The sequence below is a fragment of the Cervus canadensis genome, chromosome 25 (assembly GCF_019320065.1).
Source record: "Cervus canadensis isolate Bull #8, Minnesota chromosome 25, ASM1932006v1, whole genome shotgun sequence".
In the NCBI taxonomy this organism is placed as follows: Eukaryota; Metazoa; Chordata; class Mammalia; order Artiodactyla; family Cervidae; genus Cervus; species Cervus canadensis.
Window position 1 is genome coordinate 30,960,557 of NC_057410.1, and position 20,191 is coordinate 30,980,747.

Sequence of the window (20,191 nt, forward strand, 5' to 3'; positions counted from 1 at the left end):
CTGAGCCCTAATTCCAAACGTTTTCAATGTGTTGAATTCAGCCATGCCCGTTACCTGGGAATATGCACTCTACAAATGGCATCAGCAGACTCACTTCACTCATTACTCTCCTATAAGCATTTGAATTTGCTATCCCCATTGCCCAAATGAAAGGGACATTTAACATAAAGGATTGCTTCTTGAATTAAATTTGTTGTTTACATACTGTTAATGAAGAGAGAAAAGGAAAGACTTAAAGTTGATATGAAGACAGAAAGTAACTTTTAAAAACACACAAAGATAATCTTGTGGTTGGTATTTATTAAGTGGAATTCTGCTTTATCTGAATATTGCTTTGTTAGAAACTCTGGGCTTTTCATTTATTCTAAATCCTGTTTTTAGCTGTAAAATCCAGTGACTTGGATTATGTCAAGATTTGCCTTTTTGGCTAATATGTTAGATAGTTACTTGACATGTTGACAGTTAAGTTTTTCAAAGAAGCGCTCATTTAGAAGTGTCCCATGTGAGATAATTGACCTCACCCCTGTTCACACCAGCTCACCATGCCGTCTCCTATGCCTGAGTACCTGAATGTGCACTACATTGGGGAGTCTGCCTCCAGGCTGCTGTTCTTATCGATGCACTGGGCACTTTCAATTCCTTCCTTCCAGGCTCTAGGGTAAGTATCTTGAAGTTCTTGAATATTAAGTGTGATTTTGTAGCACAGATGTACATGAGACAAGAGCTTTTATTTTGGGAGGATTTGATTAAAGGGGGCAAACTGATACAGCATTATAACTTGAAATTTTATATGAAGAATCATATTGGGTGGTATTTACTGTATATTATGTGGAAGATTATCCATATTTCATAATTTGATGAAGTTAACAGTTTGAATGAAGTAAGTGCACTGGAGCCAGCATTTGTAATAGGCTGTCTTTGGCCTAAATGAGGGAGGCTCTAAATGACTTGGGATATTGTTTCTCCCTACCGCCACTGTTTCAGTGTTATCTCAGGCTTGTTAATAAGGATCTGAAACTTGCATACACTGAATATGTTTGAAAATAGAAGTGATTGTTTTTCAATCATGTGGTTGGTTGCCCCCTAAAAAGGTAAGAAAATATAAATTAGCCCATAGTACCACTATGATGAGTTAGAAATTTGGTTGTATCACTGAAGAGCATATCTGTGTTCTGTTGAGATTCTGTTGAGACCAATGAAAAATGGTCTATTATGAGAAATCCAAGCTTTGTTTAAAGTTTACCAGATTTCTTCATATTGTTTTAATGTAACTGGTTTGAAGAAGCAAAGAGACCATGGAGAAAGTTAAGCCCATAGTTAGAAAAGTATTGGTCAAGTTGTAGGACCTTATTGTACAACAATGCCAATGTTATTTTCTAACTAAGAGGTATAACACAGGCCATCAAAAACTGATTTTTTAAATCTGTTTACTCTGTTCTTTTTTGTGTGATTTGTTCACTGGTTGATTACCTTGACTTTACTGTATAAAACTTTACACTCAGAGTTTTCATTCCAATCCCTAAGAAAGGAAATGCCAAAGAATGCTCAAACTACTGCAGAATTGCACTCATCTCACACACTAGTAAAGTAATGCTTAAAATTCTCCAAGCCAGGCTTCAGCAATACGTGAACCGTGAACTTCCAGATGTTCAAGCTGGTTTTAGAAAAGGCAGAGGAACCAGAGATCAAATTGTCAACATCCGCTGGATCATGGAAAAAGCAAGAGAGTTCCAGGAAAACATCTATTTCTGCTTTATTGACTATGCCAAAGCCTTTGACTGTGTGGATCACAATAAACCATGGAAAATTCTGAAAGAGATGAGAATACCAGACCACCTGACCTGCCTCTTGAGAAACCTGTATGCAGGTCAGGAAGCAACAGTTAGAACTGGACATGGAACAACAGACTGGTTCCAAATAGGAAAAGGAGTACATCAAAGCTGTATATTGTCACTCTGCTTATTTAACTTATATGCAGAGTACATCATGAGAAACGCTGGGCTGGAGGAAGCACAAGCTGGAATCAAGATTGTCGGGAGAAATATCAATAGCCTCAGATATGCAGATGACACCACCCTTATGGCAGAAAGTGAAGAAGTTAACTAAAGAGCCTCTTGATGAAAGTGAAAGAGGAGAGTGAAAAAGTTGGCTTAAAGCTCAACTTTCAGAAAACTAAGATCATGGCATCTGGTCCCATCACTCCATGGCAAATAGGTGGGGAAACAGTGGCTGACTTTATTTTTGGGGGCTCCCAAATCATCGCAGATAGTGATTGCAGCCATGAAATTAAAAGACGCTTACTCCTTGGAAGGAAAGTTATGACCAACCTAGACAGCATATTAAAAAGCAGAGACATTACTTTGCCAACAAAGGTCCATCTAGTCAAGGCTATGGTTTTTCCAGTAGTCAAGTATGGATGTGAGAGTTGGACTATAAAGAAAGCTGAGTGCTGAAGAATTGATGCTTTTGAACTGTGGTGTTGGAGCAGACTCTTGAGAGTCCCTTGGACTGCAAGGAGATCCAACCAGTCCATCCTAAAGGAGATCAGTCCTGAGTGTTCATTGGAAGGACTGATGCTGAAGCTGAAACTCCAATCCTTTGGCCACCTGATGCGAAGAGCTGACTCACTGGAAAAGACCCTGATGCTGGGAAAGATTGAGGGCAGGAGGAGAAGGGGACGACAGAGGATGAGATGGTTGGATGGCATCACCGACTCAATGGACATGAGTTTGGGTAGGCTGTGGGGGTTGGTGATGGACAGGGAGGCCTGGTGTGCTGCGGTTCACGGGGTCGCAAAGAGTCAGACACGACTGAGCGACTGAACTGAACTGAATGAACATTGTGTTTTCAAATATATGAGTCAGTTATAAGGTTTCATAAAATATATTTGATATTTGTTTTTGTTTTTATAGGCAAGAAAACAGCATATCATTGGTGAAAGCTTATTGGAATGAACTTTTTACTCTTGGTCTTGCCCAGTGCTGGCAAGTGATGAATGTGGCAACTATATTAGCAACGTTTGTCAACTGTCTTCACAGTAGCCTTCAACAAGGTAAAAAGCACCTTATTTTTCCTTTTCTAGGATATGAGGAGACATCAGTTTTATAGTATTATGTTTAAAGTTAAGTATGAAAAGATAAATACCAATATCCTTTTTACCTTACATAATTTTTACATTTTGATAAATTCATTCATTAATCACCCAAAATAGTTTTAAATGAGAGTCCAACAAAACTGAAACAGATGTATTTAAGTGCTGTTTCTGATCAGGCCTCGTGAATTTTTACACTTCAACATACATACCAAAGAATCCAGGGTACGCTTATATAGAGGTAATCCAACTATTTATAAACGTATAGTTACCAACTGTTTTTAAACTGCTTTTCTTTTTTTTTTTTTTTTGCTCTTATTTTTTTTTCTATTTATTTTTATTAGTTGGAAGCTAATTACTTTACAATATTGTAGTGGTTTTTGTCATACATTGACATGAATCAGCCATGGATTTACATGTATTCCCCATCCCAATCCCCCCTCCCACCTCCCTCTCCCACCGATCCCTCTGGGTCTTCCCCAGTGCACCAGGCCCGAGCACTTGTCTCATGCATCCAGCCTGGGCTGGTGATCTGTTTCACCCTAGATAATATACATGTTTCGATGCTGTTCTCTCGAAACATCCCACCCTCACCTTCTCCCACAGAGTCCAAAAGTCTGTTCTGTACATCTGTGTCTCTTTTTCTGTTTTGCATATAGGGTTATCGTTAACCATTTTTCTAAATTCCATATATATGCATTAGTATTCTGTATTGGTCTTTATCTTTCTAGCTTATTTCACTCTGTATAATGGGCTCCAGTTTCATCCATCTCATTAGAACTGATTCAAATGAATTCTTTTTAACGGCTGAGTAATATTCCATGGTGTATATGTACCACAGCTTCCTTATCCATTCATCTGCTCATGGGCATCTAGGTTGCTTCCATGTCCTGGCTATTATAAACAGTGCTGTGATGAACATTGGGGTGCACGTGTCTCTTTCAGATCTGGTTTCCTCCGTGTGTATGCCCAGAAGTGGGATTGCTGGGTCATATGGCATAAACTGCTTTTCTTAATTGTAGCTTTTTGAATCCTAAGGTAGGCTAAACTTTTTTTTTTTTAAATCAATTCATCAGTATGTATCCTTTCACTTAGACACTACTAAAGAGTCACAGAACAATCCTAATTATTTTTTTCCTTTTCCTGGTTACAATTCCCAGTCGTTTGAGGAGACAGGTGGGCAAGCACTGATTTATAAATGTTTAGTTTCAGAATGGCTTGTGACTGTCCAAGAAGAAGGTGCCCCATCATCAGATGGGAAGAACTATTTTTTTTGAGTTCAAGAAAAAGTTATAGATAGAGAATTACATTTATTTCCTTTGCATATGCCACTTCCTGTTGTTGTACATTTTTCTTGAACTATCTGCTTCCCCTCCTATTTAGTGCAAAGGATAGCCTTTTTTTTTTTTTTTTTTTTTTTTTTAGGATAGCCTTAAGATCTCATCAATAGTAGATATACCAGAAGTCAGTACTACATAAACACAATAATTTTTAAGTTAGAACATACTGTTTTACTCACCTTTTCTTTGGTCTTGACAGGGTTTTTGTTTTTGTTTTTGTTTTTGTTTTTTTGGCTAAATATTTGCTTTTGTTATAGTAGTGTTGGTAACTTAATAATCTAGATGATTTTACTTATTTTTCATTTTGCTTATTTTATTGATATAAACTTAAATCCTATTACCAAAATTTGAATCTTTTGTACTTTGGTTGGTTAGCCAAATTTTTAGTCTTTACGGCTTATCTTCTCAAAGGTGTATCTTAGAAGAAGACATTACCTTTAGGGCTAAAAAGCCTAATATAAAAATATTAACAACCTGTTCTTTTTTTTTTCTTGAATGAACAGTGTCTGAAGATCATTAATTAGTTTCATTTGAAGTTGCAGAGAGGGACTTCCCTGGTGGTTCAGTGGCTAAGACTCTGTGCTCTCAGTGCAGGGGGCCTGGGTTCCATTGCTGGTTAAGGAACTACATCCCACATTCTGCAACTAAGACCCAGCACAGCTGAATATATAAATAAATAAAACATTAAACTTGCAGGTATATTGAATTTTTAACATTTGATAAATTGATTATATTCAAAGCTAGAAATTAGTGAGAAGGAAATATATCGCATAAAAATAGTCATGCATTTTTGCTGAAGATTTTGTTTCTTTGTTTTTAATTAAAGATAAAATATCAACAGAAAGAAGAAAATTATTGATGGAACACATCTTCAAACTACAGGAGTTTTGTAACAGCATGGTAAAACTCTGCATTGATGGATATGAATATGCCTACCTGAAGGCAATTGTACTCTTCAGTCCAGGTATATAAACATTTACTTCCTATTAAAAATAGCGTTTGAGGATGTGGAGAAATTACAACCCTCATACATTTGCCATTGGGAGTGTACATTGGTGTGAAGTGGAAACAATTGAAGTGTCCATCAAACAAATGAATAAACAAAATGTAATGTATATATAAATGGAATTCTGATACATGCCACCATGGATAAACCTTGAAAACAGTTTGCAAGTGACAAACCAATCACAAAATACCACATATTAAATGTTTCCATGTATCTGCATTGTCCAGAATAGGCAAATCTATAGAGAGATTTGTGGCTTCCTTGGCCTAAGGAGAGGAGAGAATGAAGAGTGACTACTAATGGGTGTTTCTTTTGGGGCCAACAAAGATGTTCTAAAGTTAGATTGTGGTGAGGGTTGCACAACTCTGAATGTACTAAAAAACTGTTGAATTGTACACTTCAAATCTGAAATTTTTGGATATAAGACATCTGGGTGTGAAAAGGAAAATTGAAGAAATCAGTGAAATGATGCAGACTTTTAGTCCTATTCAGTACTTGAATGTTTAGGTATACTTTGCATCATTAAAAGGCAAAAAGAGAGATGAAGATTGCTTTGTTAATGGGTTAAATTTCCAAACAGCTTATGAGTTCCCAATAAATAGAAAAATGGGTCTCTTGTCTTTCTGCCAGTTGCTAGTTTTTACATATAGTAAAATGACAGTAAAGCTCAACAATCAATTTTAGAGTAAGAAAAATTGACTGTTTTCTTAGGCTCTGTATTCTTCATTTTGGTATATGTTTATCTGTTACTGTGTATCATAATAAAATGATCTGAGGAACCCCGCTTCTTACTACCTTCAGTGATATGAGTAAGATAATTAAAGCTATTTTGTACTGTTCTTCTGGTGTTTTAGATAAATTAATAACATGTATTGCAGTTTTTATCACAACCAATTTGCCACTTTAATTTTCCTTAAAATTGAAAGACCATAGATTTGACAACAGAATTATAATGTACTTTTGTTTTATTAAATATTCCTTCTATTTCTGTTTGCTACTTTTCTTATTCTCCTTAGTCAGGATACCACTTTCCATATTTTAGGCTTAAGTTTTATGAAATTCTTTTAATATTTCCACTTCAGTGAAATATTTATATAGGTTATTTCATGTTGCTATATTATTTTTCTGATAGAGATGATGTTCAGAGTTTATAATTTCATAAGTATCTTTTTATCCTAACAATGGTGAAAGGAAGATTTTCTTATTAAGAAAATATAGAATATAGCATGCATGAGGGGGTGGGTGAAATGGGTGAAGGAGAATCATGAGGTACAAACTTGCAGTTATAAATAAGCCACAATGATAAAATTTATAGCATGGTGACTGTAGTCACTATTGTATTGTAAACATGAAAGCTCCTAGAAAATAAACCTTGAAAGTTCTCATCGTAAGAAAAAAGTTTCGTAACTTTGAATGGTAACTAGACTTGCTGTGGTGATCATTTCACAGTGCATGTGAATGTCACTTCATTTTGTTCTGTACCTTAAACAGATACAATGTTGTATGTCAATTATACTTAAGTTAAAGTATGTACTACTATTTTAATGAAAAAAATTTTAAAGAATATATTTTGAAAATGGGGGCTTCCCTCATAGCTCAGTTGGTGAAGAATCAGCCTGCAATGCAGGAGACCCCAGTTGGATTCCTGGGTTGGGAAGATCCGCTGGAGAAGGGATAGGCTACCCACTCCAATATTGTTGGGATTCCCTTGTGGCTCAGCTGGTAAAGAATCCGCCTGCAATGTTGGGAGATCTGGGTTCGATCCCTGGGTTGGGAAGATCCCCTGGAGAAGGGAAGACTACCCACTGCAGTATTATGGCCTGGAGAATTCCATGGACTTTGCAGTCCATGGGGTCGCAAAGAGTCAGACACAACTGAGTTAGTTTCACTTTCACTTTCATTCTGAAAATATTTCATTGGTTAAAAATACTTTTAACTAAGCCAAGTCATTTCATTTTTTGTTTATATTGAAAGCAAAATGATCAAAATCCTTTCTACCACTTGTGAAATAGAAAAAGCTGTTTTGTTTTATTTGAGCCCAGTGGTTTCATTTTTTTATTAGATGTTAGAATACATGTATGAGATGAAACGGTTTTAAGGGTTTAAGTACAGTGCCTGGTATTTAGTGGGTGGGTTGCTAAAATTTTACTAGTATTTGTGGAATGAAAGAGCCATGCATATATGATAGGGTTTCCTGCTGAACTGTTGTTTATCACCTTTTCCATCTCTACCTGGTGTCTTAGTAAATGAGTATGCAAAACTAAAGTAACAATATATTCTTTAATGTTTCAGATCATCCAGGCCTAGAAAACATGGAACAGATTGAGAAATTTCAGGAAAAGGCTTATGTTGAATTCCAAGATTATATAACCAAAACATATCCAGATGACACCTACAGGTATCTAGAAGTTAAATACTATTTAATTAAGTTCATCTTAAAAATTTTTGTGTATCTGTTTCCTTATTCTCCATTCCAAGTGTAATTAAATTTAGTCAGCTTTGGCCTTTCAAGTAGTTAATGCCTGTTGCAAGTACTTTATATGTACTTTTTTTTTTATATGTACTATTTTATATGAGACTTCAGCACAGAAAGGTTAAGTAACTTGCTCAAAGTCACACAATAAACAGCAGAGCCAGGTAGTTTGACTCTCACACCCAAGCTCTTAACTTGCTTTAGATGAAATAATGGATTGAATTAGAAAAGGGGATGAAAAGTGGATGAATAAAAAGATACCATTAGCTTATTTTATAATTAATTTTTAAATTTGGCTTATGGCATTTATAGCAAAGTGTTTCTTACCAGTGTCCTTTAATAAAATGAACTCAATTTTTGAGTGATTAAGCATTTGGCTGTCAGAGCAAGAGCACCTGGGTTTAATGCCTAACTCTGCCACTTACTAGCTGTATGACCTTATAGAAGTTAACAGAAGTTATTTAACTTCTATTTCAATTTCTTTACTGTAAAATGGAGGTAATAGTACCCACATTTTATAATCAGTGTAAGGATTAAATCAGTTAATATATTCAAAGAGCTTAGTAGAGCAGTGCCTGTTACATAGTAAGGGCTATATAAATTTGTTTACTAATACTATTAACATACTTCAAACTAGTAAAAGAATATTTTACATATAATAACTTTTTACATAGATTATATAATAGACTTATAAGCCAGTTCCATCATGAAAATCAGCTGTAGTTTATCTTACATCTAACCAGTTTTCCTACCCTACTTCCTACCAGTTCTGTGAATGCAGCTCAGCTAGTGGGAACAAACAGGAAATGAGTAATTTGAGCAGTATAGTACATGAATGCAGAAAGATTGCTTAATTCTGGGTCTGCTGGTTTCACTTGTTCTCAAGTGCTCAAGTGTTCTCAAGAGCATAAGGCCTTAGCATAGATGAAGGATAAATAATGCCACAAACTTTTTGGAAAGGTGGTTCTTTGGGTGTTGGTTTTGTTATGATCTTTTTTTTTTTTTTCCAGTTTTTTAAAGTGTCAAAAGTTTTATACCTTATATAAATTAATGGGCTCCCCTGATGGCTGAAATGGTAGAGTCTGCCTTCAATGATGTAGACCAGGGTTTGATCCCTGGGCCAAGAAGATACCCTGGAGAAGGACATGGCAACCCATTTTAGTGTTCTTGCCTGGAGAATTCCATGGACAGAGGAGCCTGACAGGCTACAGTCCATGGGGTCGCAAAGAGTCAGACCCAACTGAGCAACTAGCACAGTTCCCTTCAGTTCAGTCGCTCAGTCATGTCCCACTCTTTGCGACCCCGTGAACCGCAACACACCAGGCCTCCCTGTCGATTACCTACTCCCGGAGTCCACCTAAACCCATGTCCATCGAGTCGATGATGCCATCCAACCATCTCATGCTCTGTCATCCCCTTCTCCTCCTGCCCTCAATCTTTCCCAGCATCAGGGTCTTTTCCAGTGAGTCAGCTCTTCGCATCAGGTGGCCAAAGGATTGGAGTTTCAGCTTCAACATCAGTCCTTCCAATGAACACTCAGGACTGATCTCCTTTAGGATGGACTGGTTGGATCTCCTTGCAGTCCAAAGGACTCTCAAGAGTCTGCTCCAACACCACAGTTCAAAAGCATCAATTCTTCGGCACTCAGCTTTCTTTATAGTCCAACTCTCACATCCATACATGACTATTGGAAAAACCATAGCCTTGACTAGACGGACCTTTGTTGGCAAAGTAATGTCTCTGCTTTTTAATATGCTGTCTAGGTTGGTCATAACTTTCCTTCCAAGGAGTAAGCGTCTTTTAATTTCATGGCTGCAATCACCATCTGCAGTGATTTGGGAGCCCCCAAAAATAAAGTCAGCCACTGTTTCCACTGTTTCCCCACCTATTTGCCATGGAGTGATGGGACCAGATGCCATGATCTTTGTTTTCTGAATGTTAAGCTTTAAGCCAACTTTTTCACTCTCCTCTTTCACTTTCATCAAGAGACTCTTTAGTAGTTCTTCACTTTCTGCCATAAGGGTGGTGTCATCTGCATATCTGAGGTTATTGATATTTCTCCTGGCAATCTTGATTCCAGCTTGTGCTTCCTCCAGCCCAGCGTTTCTCATGATGTACTCTGCATATAAGTTAAATAAGCAGAGTGACAATGTACAGCCTTGACGTACTCCTTTTCCTATTTGGAACCAGTCTGTTGTTCCATGTCCAGTTCTAACTGTTGCTTCCTGACTAGCACACACACACACAAATAAAAACAGTGTTTAAAATTTTCCTCGTTTTGACTCTACATCTGCCTGCTGACCTCTGTTCCATTAGGTTCCAGGTTCTTTGACCTCTGAAACTCTTTCTTAGTTTCTTATATTCATAGTTAGTTAAATTAATTATCTTTAGATAGCAGTTTTCAACTTACAGTGTATTTTCACACAAGACATTGTCCTGCCTCACTGGCCCAGGAACTGGCAGGGATCACTTTATTGATTGCCACAACACTGTGCAAGCGACAGGGCGAGTAGTGGCTTCTGCCCACTCACATAGCTAGAAGTAGCTGAATCAGGATTTGAACCTAATGGCTTTGATTCTATAATCTGTGCTCTTCCCATTAACAACAACTATTGCCTATTTTGGGCTTTCCTAGTGGCTCAGCTGGTAAAGAATCCGCCTGCAATGCGGGAGACCTGGGTTTGATCCCTAGGTTGGGAAGATTCCCTGGAGAGGGGAACAGCTACCCACTCCAGTAATCTGGCCTAGAGAATTCCATGGACTACAGTCCATGGGGTCGCAAAGAGTCAGGCATGACTGAGCAACTTTTCACTTCACTTCACTTCATTGCCTATTTTACTATTCCCAATACATTTTGCAAAGCAAAACCAAAAAAACTATCATTGAGCCTCATGTATCCTGATAACACAAAACATTGCTATTATAACCTTGAAAGAGTTCCTAAGCCATTAAACTTATAACTTGATCCATGGTTTAAAACTGTTCCATGGTTCATACAACCAACCAGAGGTAGCACAGCATAGCAGTTAAGAGCAAGGCTTTCCAATGAAGTCTGTCAGACATCATATATATCCAGGTGATTGTCATGTAGTTTAAGGCTTGAGAATACTAAAGGTTTTAAGTGTTGAAAACTGTTGATAATCTTTGTTAACTTATGATATTAGTATTCATGCAGAAATTACGTATACCTTTCTACTGAGTTACTCTTTGATTTACAACCTTGTTCACCTTCCTTTTCTCTTTTGAGGTTGTCTAGACTACTACTTCGATTGCCAGCTTTGAGACTGATGAACGCTACCATCACCGAAGAACTGTTTTTCAAAGGTCTCATCGGCAATGTTCGAATTGACAGTGTCATCCCACATATTTTAAAAATGGAACCTGCAGATTATAACTCACAAATAATTGGTCACAGCATTTGAAAGCTGAGATCCCAGTTTAAAGTGATTGTTCTTTCCCAGAACACAAGAAGACACCAAATCGAACTCACTGATTCCAGGGCATCTGGAAATTTTTACTTTAAAGAGAAACCAAAAACCAAAATATTTTGATTTTACTTCCTTAAGAAGAATGTTTGAAGTGATTGAGCAGGTAGCAGGAATTAGAATTTCCTTTCCTGTCTTATTTAACTGAATAAGAAATACTATCAATTTATTCTTGGTTAAGATGACACCTAAAGCTGTCACCTCTTGACTAAGATTTCTCCTTTTATTTTATAAAACAAATAAATAAGTCTCTCTCTTTTTTTTTCCAGAATTGTGTTCTATTCATGTTTACTTTCATTATGAACTAGTACAAACACTTAATCACTAAGAAGGATCTTCTTGCATTTTACGCTTCTAAAATATAATCTGTTTTAATTACCTGTCTAAAGAAGATTATTTTATGCTCAGTGGTATAATGATAACACTGGGACTATAGGAGATAATAATTGAATATAAATATTTTTTTGTTTTTTGTAAATATCATGGCACCGTTAGCATTTATCACCCTCATTGCTGGCAATGAGACATAGGTTATTTGTGATCTTAAGAGCTGATATTTTTAGTGTTGTGTATTATTAGTTACAAGCACTTTTTATTTATGTATGTAGCAGAAAATTGTTTTTGAGAATAAGATAGGTTCATGTTTTAATATTTTTGGTTTACCGTGTTGTAAAAGTAATAGAAACTGATTGAGCGCCACAAGTTTCAGTATTTCACAATAGATATTTAAATTGTTGCTGTTTATTCCACAGAAAGCATCTGTCATCTCTCCCTCTTTTCTGACCTGCATTTAGTTTCCTGACTCTTCCATGGGATTTAGCCAGTTTCTTTTAGGTCACTGGAAATACCTCCTTTATGAAAGTGGATTTATCATAGCCAATCTGTGTTTTCAAGGTGAGTTAGGCAGTTATTTTAAAGCAGTTGATAATTTTCTGAGACTTCAGTTGTTTAATATATGGAGGAATGTGCACTGATTTTTCACTGTAAAGGGGAAGGGGCTGTTTTAACAATAGTATGAGCATCAGCCTGAAGCACTGCCTTGTACTACCGCAATGGAAGCATTTTAGATTCCTTGAATGTCTTCCATGGTAATGTTTTCCTTAGCAGAACCTGATACTGTTAAGTATTTCTTTGCTATAACTTCATGAGAAATTACTTTGTTATATCTATTTGTTGATTTTTTAAAAATATGGATATTTTATTGCACTCGAACATTTTTTACAAAGATTTTGCAATAGAAGAGAAGCAGAATTTGGGGGAAGGGTATGGATTTTACTAATTGCTGCTTTATAGTAAATCAGAAGTTTTAAAGTATCAATTTAGAGTCTTTACCAACTTAAGGGAAACTTTTTTCCCTATTTAAAACGTGATTTTTGTCAATGGGATTTTTTTTTCTTCTATAATTACAGCTGGGTAAACTACATTTAGTACAGAATACTCAAATGGAAAAATCAGTAGGTTTATACCTTTATAAACCCAATGAAGAAAGCCAAGGATTCAAGATATTCTTTTAAATAATGTACTAATGGTTAATTAAGATAAATGTTTGAAGCATTTTTCCTGATTACATTTACAGTTGTATTTGGAAGTGTTTTTTAAAAACTATATTAAAATGTGGCTTGCATTACAAATTTGTTTTCTGTTAATGTATTTGATTTCAGAGTCCTGTTTGTTCATTGTTTGGTCATCCTTTGTTCCATTGTTAAAAAATCTCTAGTAAGATTTATGAAAGTACTTTCAGGAAGGAAAAAGCATGGAAAATATTTTCATATCCCAATATTTTAGGATGATTTACAGTTCAATTTGAAGACTTGCAACTAAATATTACAGACTGACCATTTATTTTCTTTCTGTCCTGAAATTTCAGTAAAGTGTAACCACACAATGACAGATGAAACAGGAGAGAAGAAATCAAAGGATAAGAGAGTTGAATAAATTTTAGGGAAAGAAAATGCAGGTAGAGAAAGACAGAGCCAAAACCAAGGAAATGGTCATCTGAATGCCTGCAAAAGGTGGTACCTTGAGAAAGAAGCCAGTATACGTTGCAGAATGCTGTTTAGTACCTGGAGGAACCAGGTGCACATTTTCAGAGATGGCACTTGGCGCATTAAAGAGAGGATTGATTGCATATCTGTCTACAGAATCACTGAACTCTCTTTCTCTACATTTGTTGAAGTCAGGTGACCACTTTCTCTTTTTTTTTGTTTTTTGTCTTGTTTTTGGCTGCACTACATGGTATGTGAGATCTTAGTTCTCCAACTGGGGATCAAACCCATGCCCCCTGCACTGGAAACTTGGAGTCTTAACTACTGGACCACCAGGGAAGTCCCCAGTGACCACTTTCTATCCTTCAGCCTTTTTGAGCAAGAACCAGAGATTAATAATCTTGAGACACTAAACCAGAAGATCACAAGATTTATAGGATACCAGGGATAACAAGCCTTGGATTAGATATAATCTTGAAGATATGGATTAAGTGAAAATCTGCATTTTCCCTAAGCATGTTCCCATAATGCTGACCACTGGGTATAGGCTTCTATGCCAGGATTTTTTTTCTTCGGAGAAACTAAGTTTCTTTGGGAAAAACTAATTTGTCTGGAGAAAAGATCTCTAGACACTCAACTTTTGGTTGTCCCTGATAAGAAGACTGCCTACCATTTTATCTCTCTTCAGTGAATCTCGGTATTTCCAAGTCATATATGTATACATGAGGTTTCCATTCAGTTCTCTAATGCCTACTGTTAAATACGAACATAGAGCCAGGATCATCAGATATTTGAGGAAAATTTCTAATACATAAGAGATCAGCTATAATTTGATGGTGGGGTCAGATAACAATGCAGTGATCAGAAAAGTACCCCATCTTCAAATATAATTAATATTTTGAAAGTAGGTGTATTCATTAAATGAAAATAGGATGCTTTGAAAAGGAAAATTGAAGAAACTGCCCCTGGAAATTTAAACTGATAGCCAAAACAATTCATTAGAAGGGTTACAATGTAAAGTTGTTGAGGAAAGGTTTCAAGGTTTCAATAACCTTGAAAGTACAATTCACCCTTGAATAACATGGGTGTTGGGGCACCAACCACGTGCAGCCTCTGTAGTACTGTAGTGTGTATGTATTTTTAAAGTCTGCATGTAAATAGACCCACACAGTTCAAACTCATGTTGTTCAAGGGTCAACTGTATAATCAAGAGACAGAGAAATAGATAATGAGAAAATGAGATAAAATCAGAGAATCAGAACAGGACGTCTAACATTTTAATAATAAGGACTGAAGAGAAAAGACAAGAAAATTATTTTATAAAAAAAAAATTATTTTATACAAGAAAAGTTCCACAGAAGGACATGTGCTTCTCAGGTTGAATGATTGACCTGTTAAATGAAAAAGATCCATACCATCTTGAAATGAGAACAGCATAATCAAAGAAGATAGTGTATTACTGCTTCTAGCTGTATTGTGGAATAGATAACTCTGAAGGCCTTTGATCTATTGCTGGACTTGCAAGAAACATGGCATGAGTTCTCAAAGCAGGCTAAAGTTGTCCCAGGTCATGAACCCTCCCTGTCCTAGCAGAATCAAAACTTTCTGGGGAAAACATTAATTTACATCAGTTTTGCACACTTTTCTGTAAAACGCCAGAGCATCAGTGTTTTTTACTTTGAGGACCTTACCATGTCTGAATCAACTACTCTGCTATTGTTCAAAAGCAACTGTAGACTGTACATAAGTGAATGGGCATGGCAGTGGTCCAGTAAAACATTTAAAAAACAGGGAGTGAACTGGACTTGGCCCTTTGGGTGTAGTTTGCTGATCTCTAATTTAGAACCTCAAACTGTCACACATTAAGCTCAACCAAATATGAGCTCACGAAATTATCAAAGTTAGAAGGAAACAAGCCCCTTGAATGAGTCAGCAATAAGCAATACATATAGATCCTAAAAATAGATACTGAAATTGTCATCTGTACATGATTCAAACTGTACATAACAAGTTTTAAGAAGAAAATGGAATCGAAAAGGTGGTGGGTGTTCTGACTCAACCAGTGTCCTTTTGGACATCTACTGTGTGCTGTGGTTGTAGGCACTTCTGAGTCTTCCCAACACTGCTGGCTCAGTGATCTCCCTTGGTGACCAACGCCACCAGCCACCGACTCACCTGAGCCAACACCTAGGGCATCTCTTCCATCTTCCCACTCCCATCGAGTTCAACAGTAACCCCTGAGGCTTCAGCTTCCAGAGTTGGTCTCAAATCCCTTCACCTTTGTGTGTGTGCCTCTGCCCCCAGCAGCTTTCTCCAGCAGCACCACTGAGAACCTTCTGAAGCACATCTGTCTGCCCCCATCCATTCCCTGCTTACAACCATCCATGCTCCCCCTTGCCAACTAGACATGTCCCAGCTGCCTCTTGTGGTCTCTGGAGCCCCGAGGGGTGTGCCTGACTCAGGCCTAATTCTTCAGCCTTCTCCCTGTGTGTCTGTCCGTGGGACACACCAAGGTCCCTCTCGCCTTTGGGTGGGCTGCTCCCACTTGCATTTTGCTCTTCATCCCCTGCCCTCTGCTTTCAGGGATGGAGGCAATTCCCCAGGCCTTTTCAACCAGCCCATCTCTGTCCTTCCCACTGACCTGCCTTTTTCTTATATATGTGTGTGTGTGTATATATATATATATATATATATATATATGTAGCAGAGTTGGCTTGGGTGGACACAGTATATATGTTGGGCTGTCTGGCACCCACAGTGGAGAGAGTTGAACCTTGATTTTGTCAGTCAGCATTATGGGCAGGGGACTTATAAAAGTCGTGGGGCCAGCAGACATCCTGAATAGGAAGGTGTTCTCCATGCAAATAAGGGAGAGACTGAAGAACCGAGTCGTTTAGATGAAGAAGTACCTGGTTTCATAGCAGGCCTGGCAATTTTACAAATCTGAGGCCCTCACCCAGGTGGAGGATAGCAAGTACAGGCTGAGCAAAAGATTCCTGCACTGCCCTGTTGCCTTACCACCAACCAATCAGAAGAAAGTCACATGCCCTGCAGCCCTCAACCCAAATTTTACCTATAAAAACTTTTCCCTGAAAACCACTGGGGAGTTTGGGGATTTAGAGTATGAGCCACCCATTCTCCTTGGTTGGCCTTGCAATAAACTTTTCTTTCCCACTCCCACCCCCCAAAAAAAGCAAGAAACGGGAACAGTAATGGGGAACAAACATTTTAAAACAAGCAGAAACACTTTAGGAAAAAATGAAATCTTAAAAATCAATCCATGGTGAAAGATTATGCCTTTAACACATCCTTTTAATACACACACACACACACACACACACACACACTTATATCCCAGGGAATTGAAAACATATCTGGAAGAGATGTATACACGCCCATGTTTACTGCAGCATTGTTCATAATAGCTAAGAGATGAAAGCAACCAAAAATACCCACTGAAAGATGACTAGATAGAGAGAAAGTGATATGTACACAGAGTATTACTCAGCCTTACAAAAAGAAATCCTGTCACATGGATTTCATCCTACAATGTGGATGAAACTTAAGGGTAGCATGCTAAGTAAGATGAAAGTGTTAGTCGTGTCCAACTCTTTGTGACCCCAGGGACTGTAGCTGATCAGGTTCCTGTGTCCATGGAAATCTCCAGGCAAGAATACTGGAGTGGGTTGCCATACTGCTCTCCAGGGGATCTTCCTGAACCGAGGCAGATTCTTTACTGTCTGAGTCAAGACAAGTCCTGCGTGATTTCATTTATAGCAGGTATGTGAAGTAGTCGTACTCTTAGAAAGTAGAAGAGTGGTTATTGGGTGCTGGTGACCCAATAGGAGCTCCAATAGGAGCTTCCCAGGTGGCGCTAGCGGTAAAGAAAGTGAAAGTCACCCAGTTGTGTCCAACTCTTTGTGACCCTATGGGCTATACAGTCCATGGAATTCTCCAGGCCAAAATACTGGAGTGGGTAGCCTTTCTCCAGGGAATCTTCTCAACCCAGGGATTGAACCCAGGTCTCGCAACGCGGGAGGTTTCTTTACCAGCTGAGCCACCAGGGAAGCCCAAGAATACTGGAGTGGGTAGCCTTTCCCTTCTCCAGCGGATGTTCCCAACCCAGGAATTGAACTGGGGTCTCCTGCATTGCAGGCTGATTCTTTACCAACTGAGCTATCAGGGAGTGGTAAAGAATCCACCTGTCAATGCAGGAGACGTAAGAGATGCAGGTTCAATCTATCCCTGGGTGTTCCCTGGGTCGGAAAGATCTCCTGGAGGAGGGCATGGCAACCTACTCCAGTGTTCTTGCCTGGAGAATCCCATGGACAGAGGAGCCTGGTGGGCTATGGTCCATAGGGTCACAAAGAGTCCACAGGGTCACAAAGAGTCAGATACAACTGAAGCGACTTAGCAAACCACAGCACAACCTAGTATAGAGAGAAAGGGGAGTATTGTTCTGTGGGTTGAGAGTTTCAGTTTTATAAGATATAAAAGTTCTAGATTCGCTGCACAACAATATATATATAGTTAACACTACTGTATTATACACTTTAAAACAAGATGGTAAATTTTATGGGTTTTTTGCCCCTCCCCACCCCACAGAATGCTAGGAAACCAAATTGTACTTTTGAAAACTGTTCCACAAGGGAGAGAATTAAGCCTAATTAATTATAGAATTAATAACTATATGAATGGTATTTCAGAAACCAAATAGTTGACAGGAAGTTTTCTCTTTATAGGGCTTCCCAGGGTGGTGTTAGTGGTAAAGAATCTGCCTGCTAATGCAGGAGATGCAGGAGACGTGGGTTCAATCCCTGGGTCGGAAAGATCCCCTGGAGAAGGGAATGGCACCCTACTCCAGAATTCTCACCTGGAAAAATGAATGGGCAGAGAAGCCTGGCGGACTAAGATCAGTGGGGCTGCAAAGAGTTGGACACGACTGAGCACACACACCCACTTTTCTCTTTATAGGAGATTTGTGGCTAATGAAGGAATGAAATTATTTAGACAATGCTTAGCAGTGACAGCTAAAATCACAAAAAATGAGGCAAGCAGACACCATATATGTTCCTGAATGGAAAGATAACAAAAAAATGAACACAAATCTTGTTAGGTACCTAGGTTTAATACTAACAGAAATACAGGGAATAGAACACAAGGACACAACAAAATCCAGACAGTGGAAAACTCTACAGGAGAAATTACCAGTTTCTTTGTCAAATAAACTGGAAGGACAAAAAACAAGGGGTGGGAATTGGGGGAATCATATGTTAAAAGAAAATCAGTTATAAAATATGGAAGTTATTTGGACAAACAAAAAAATTATTAAATGATTGTGGAAATTTGAACCTTTTTCAGCAGATATTTTATATTAATCAGTTATTAACTTTTTCGGGTGAGATAATAGTAATATGGTTATGCTTTTAGAGTAATTTTTATATTGTGGAATAAGACAGATGGAATTTTTAAAAAACAAAACAAGCCTGTGGAAAGCCCATGAAAGACACTTCAGCATAAAATAAATTCTTATGTAACATATAATTTTGAGTGATTGAGTCTAAGAAAATAAAATTTGATCCTAACATTTAGAGATTTCTCTTTTTGGGGTTGAAGATTTAGTAGTGTGACATTACTTGTCTGAGTCCAATCTTACTACTCGGTCCTCTCAGGAAATAACGAGTTTCAATTTTTAAAATTCTTTAGGCAATTATGAAGACTTGCAGTTATGGATTAGAGTGTAAATCTTAGAAACCTTGAAGTTTTTAAAGAAATGATATGGGAAACTGCCATCTGGAAGCACGAAAGATGAGAAGTGATGAAAAAAGTGACTGTGTGCCAAGTTTCTCATCTCAAATAGCTGGGAATCAGAGGACTGTTTCAAACTGATGGATCAAGGAGTATATGTTTCAAAGCATATTGAAAGACATAAAGTTAGATGCTAGAAAAAATAATGTTCATTTAATGCCTTTTATTATTTAAAAATGGCAGAAATGCCACCCTTATGGCAGAAGGAGAAGAGGAACGGAAGAGCTTCTGGATGAAAGTGAAAGAGGAGAGTGAAAAAGTTGGCTTAAAACTCAACATTCAGAAAACTAAGATCATGGCATCTGGTCCCATCATTTCATGGCAAATAGATGGGGAAACAATGGAAACAGTGACAGACATTATTTTCTTGGGCTCCAAAATCACTGCAGATGGTGACTGCAGCCATGAAATTAAAAGACTCTTGCTCCTTGGAAGAAAAGCCATGACAAACGTAGACAGCATATTAAAAAGTAGAGACACTACTTTGCTGAAAAAGGTCTGTCTAGTCAAAGCTATGGTTTTTCTAGTAGTCATGTATGGATGTGAGAGTTGGACTATAAAGAAAGCTGAGCGCCAAAGAATTGATGCTTTTGAACTGTGGTGCTGGAGAAGACTCTTGAGAGTCCCTTGGACAACAAGGAGATCAAACCAGTCAATCGTAAAGGAAATCAGTCCTGAATATTCATTGGAAGGACTGATGCTGAAGCTCCAATCCTTTGGTCACCTGATGCGAAGAACTGATTCATTGGAAAAGACCCTGACGCTGGGAAAGAGTGAAGGTAGGCGAAGGGGATGACAGAAGATGAGATGATTGGATGGCATCACAGACTCAATGGACATGAATTTGAGTAAGCTCCTGGAGCTGGTGATGGACAGGGAAGCCTGGCGTGCTGCAATTCATCGGGTCTGAGTTGGTCGCAACTGAGCAACTGAACTGAACTGATTATTTAAAAATTAAATATGCATCTAATTTAAATTAGAAATTAGTTTTTTATTATTTCAA

At 37.8% G+C, this 20,191-nt stretch overlaps 1 protein-coding gene across 4 annotated transcripts in view; it reads left to right on the forward strand.

Moving 5' to 3' along the window:
- Window positions 1-13,041, forward strand: part of NR2C1 (nuclear receptor subfamily 2 group C member 1) — a 46,643-nt gene extending 33,602 nt beyond the window's left edge. For 3 of the 4 annotated variants that reach the window (XM_043446195.1, XM_043446197.1, XM_043446194.1), the window contains exons 10-14: window positions 537-658; window positions 2,913-3,052; window positions 5,258-5,395; window positions 7,730-7,835; window positions 11,158-13,041. In XM_043446195.1, the coding sequence (XP_043302130.1) occupies window positions 537-658; window positions 2,913-3,052; window positions 5,258-5,395; window positions 7,730-7,835; window positions 11,158-11,332 (681 nt within the window). In that variant the 3' untranslated portion in view covers window positions 11,333-13,041. The remainder of the gene's footprint in view (window positions 1-536; window positions 659-2,912; window positions 3,053-5,257; window positions 5,396-7,729; window positions 7,836-11,157) is intronic. The other variant, XM_043446196.1, reaches the window with a different exon arrangement.
- The last annotated feature ends 7,150 nt before the right edge of the window (window positions 13,042-20,191 follow it).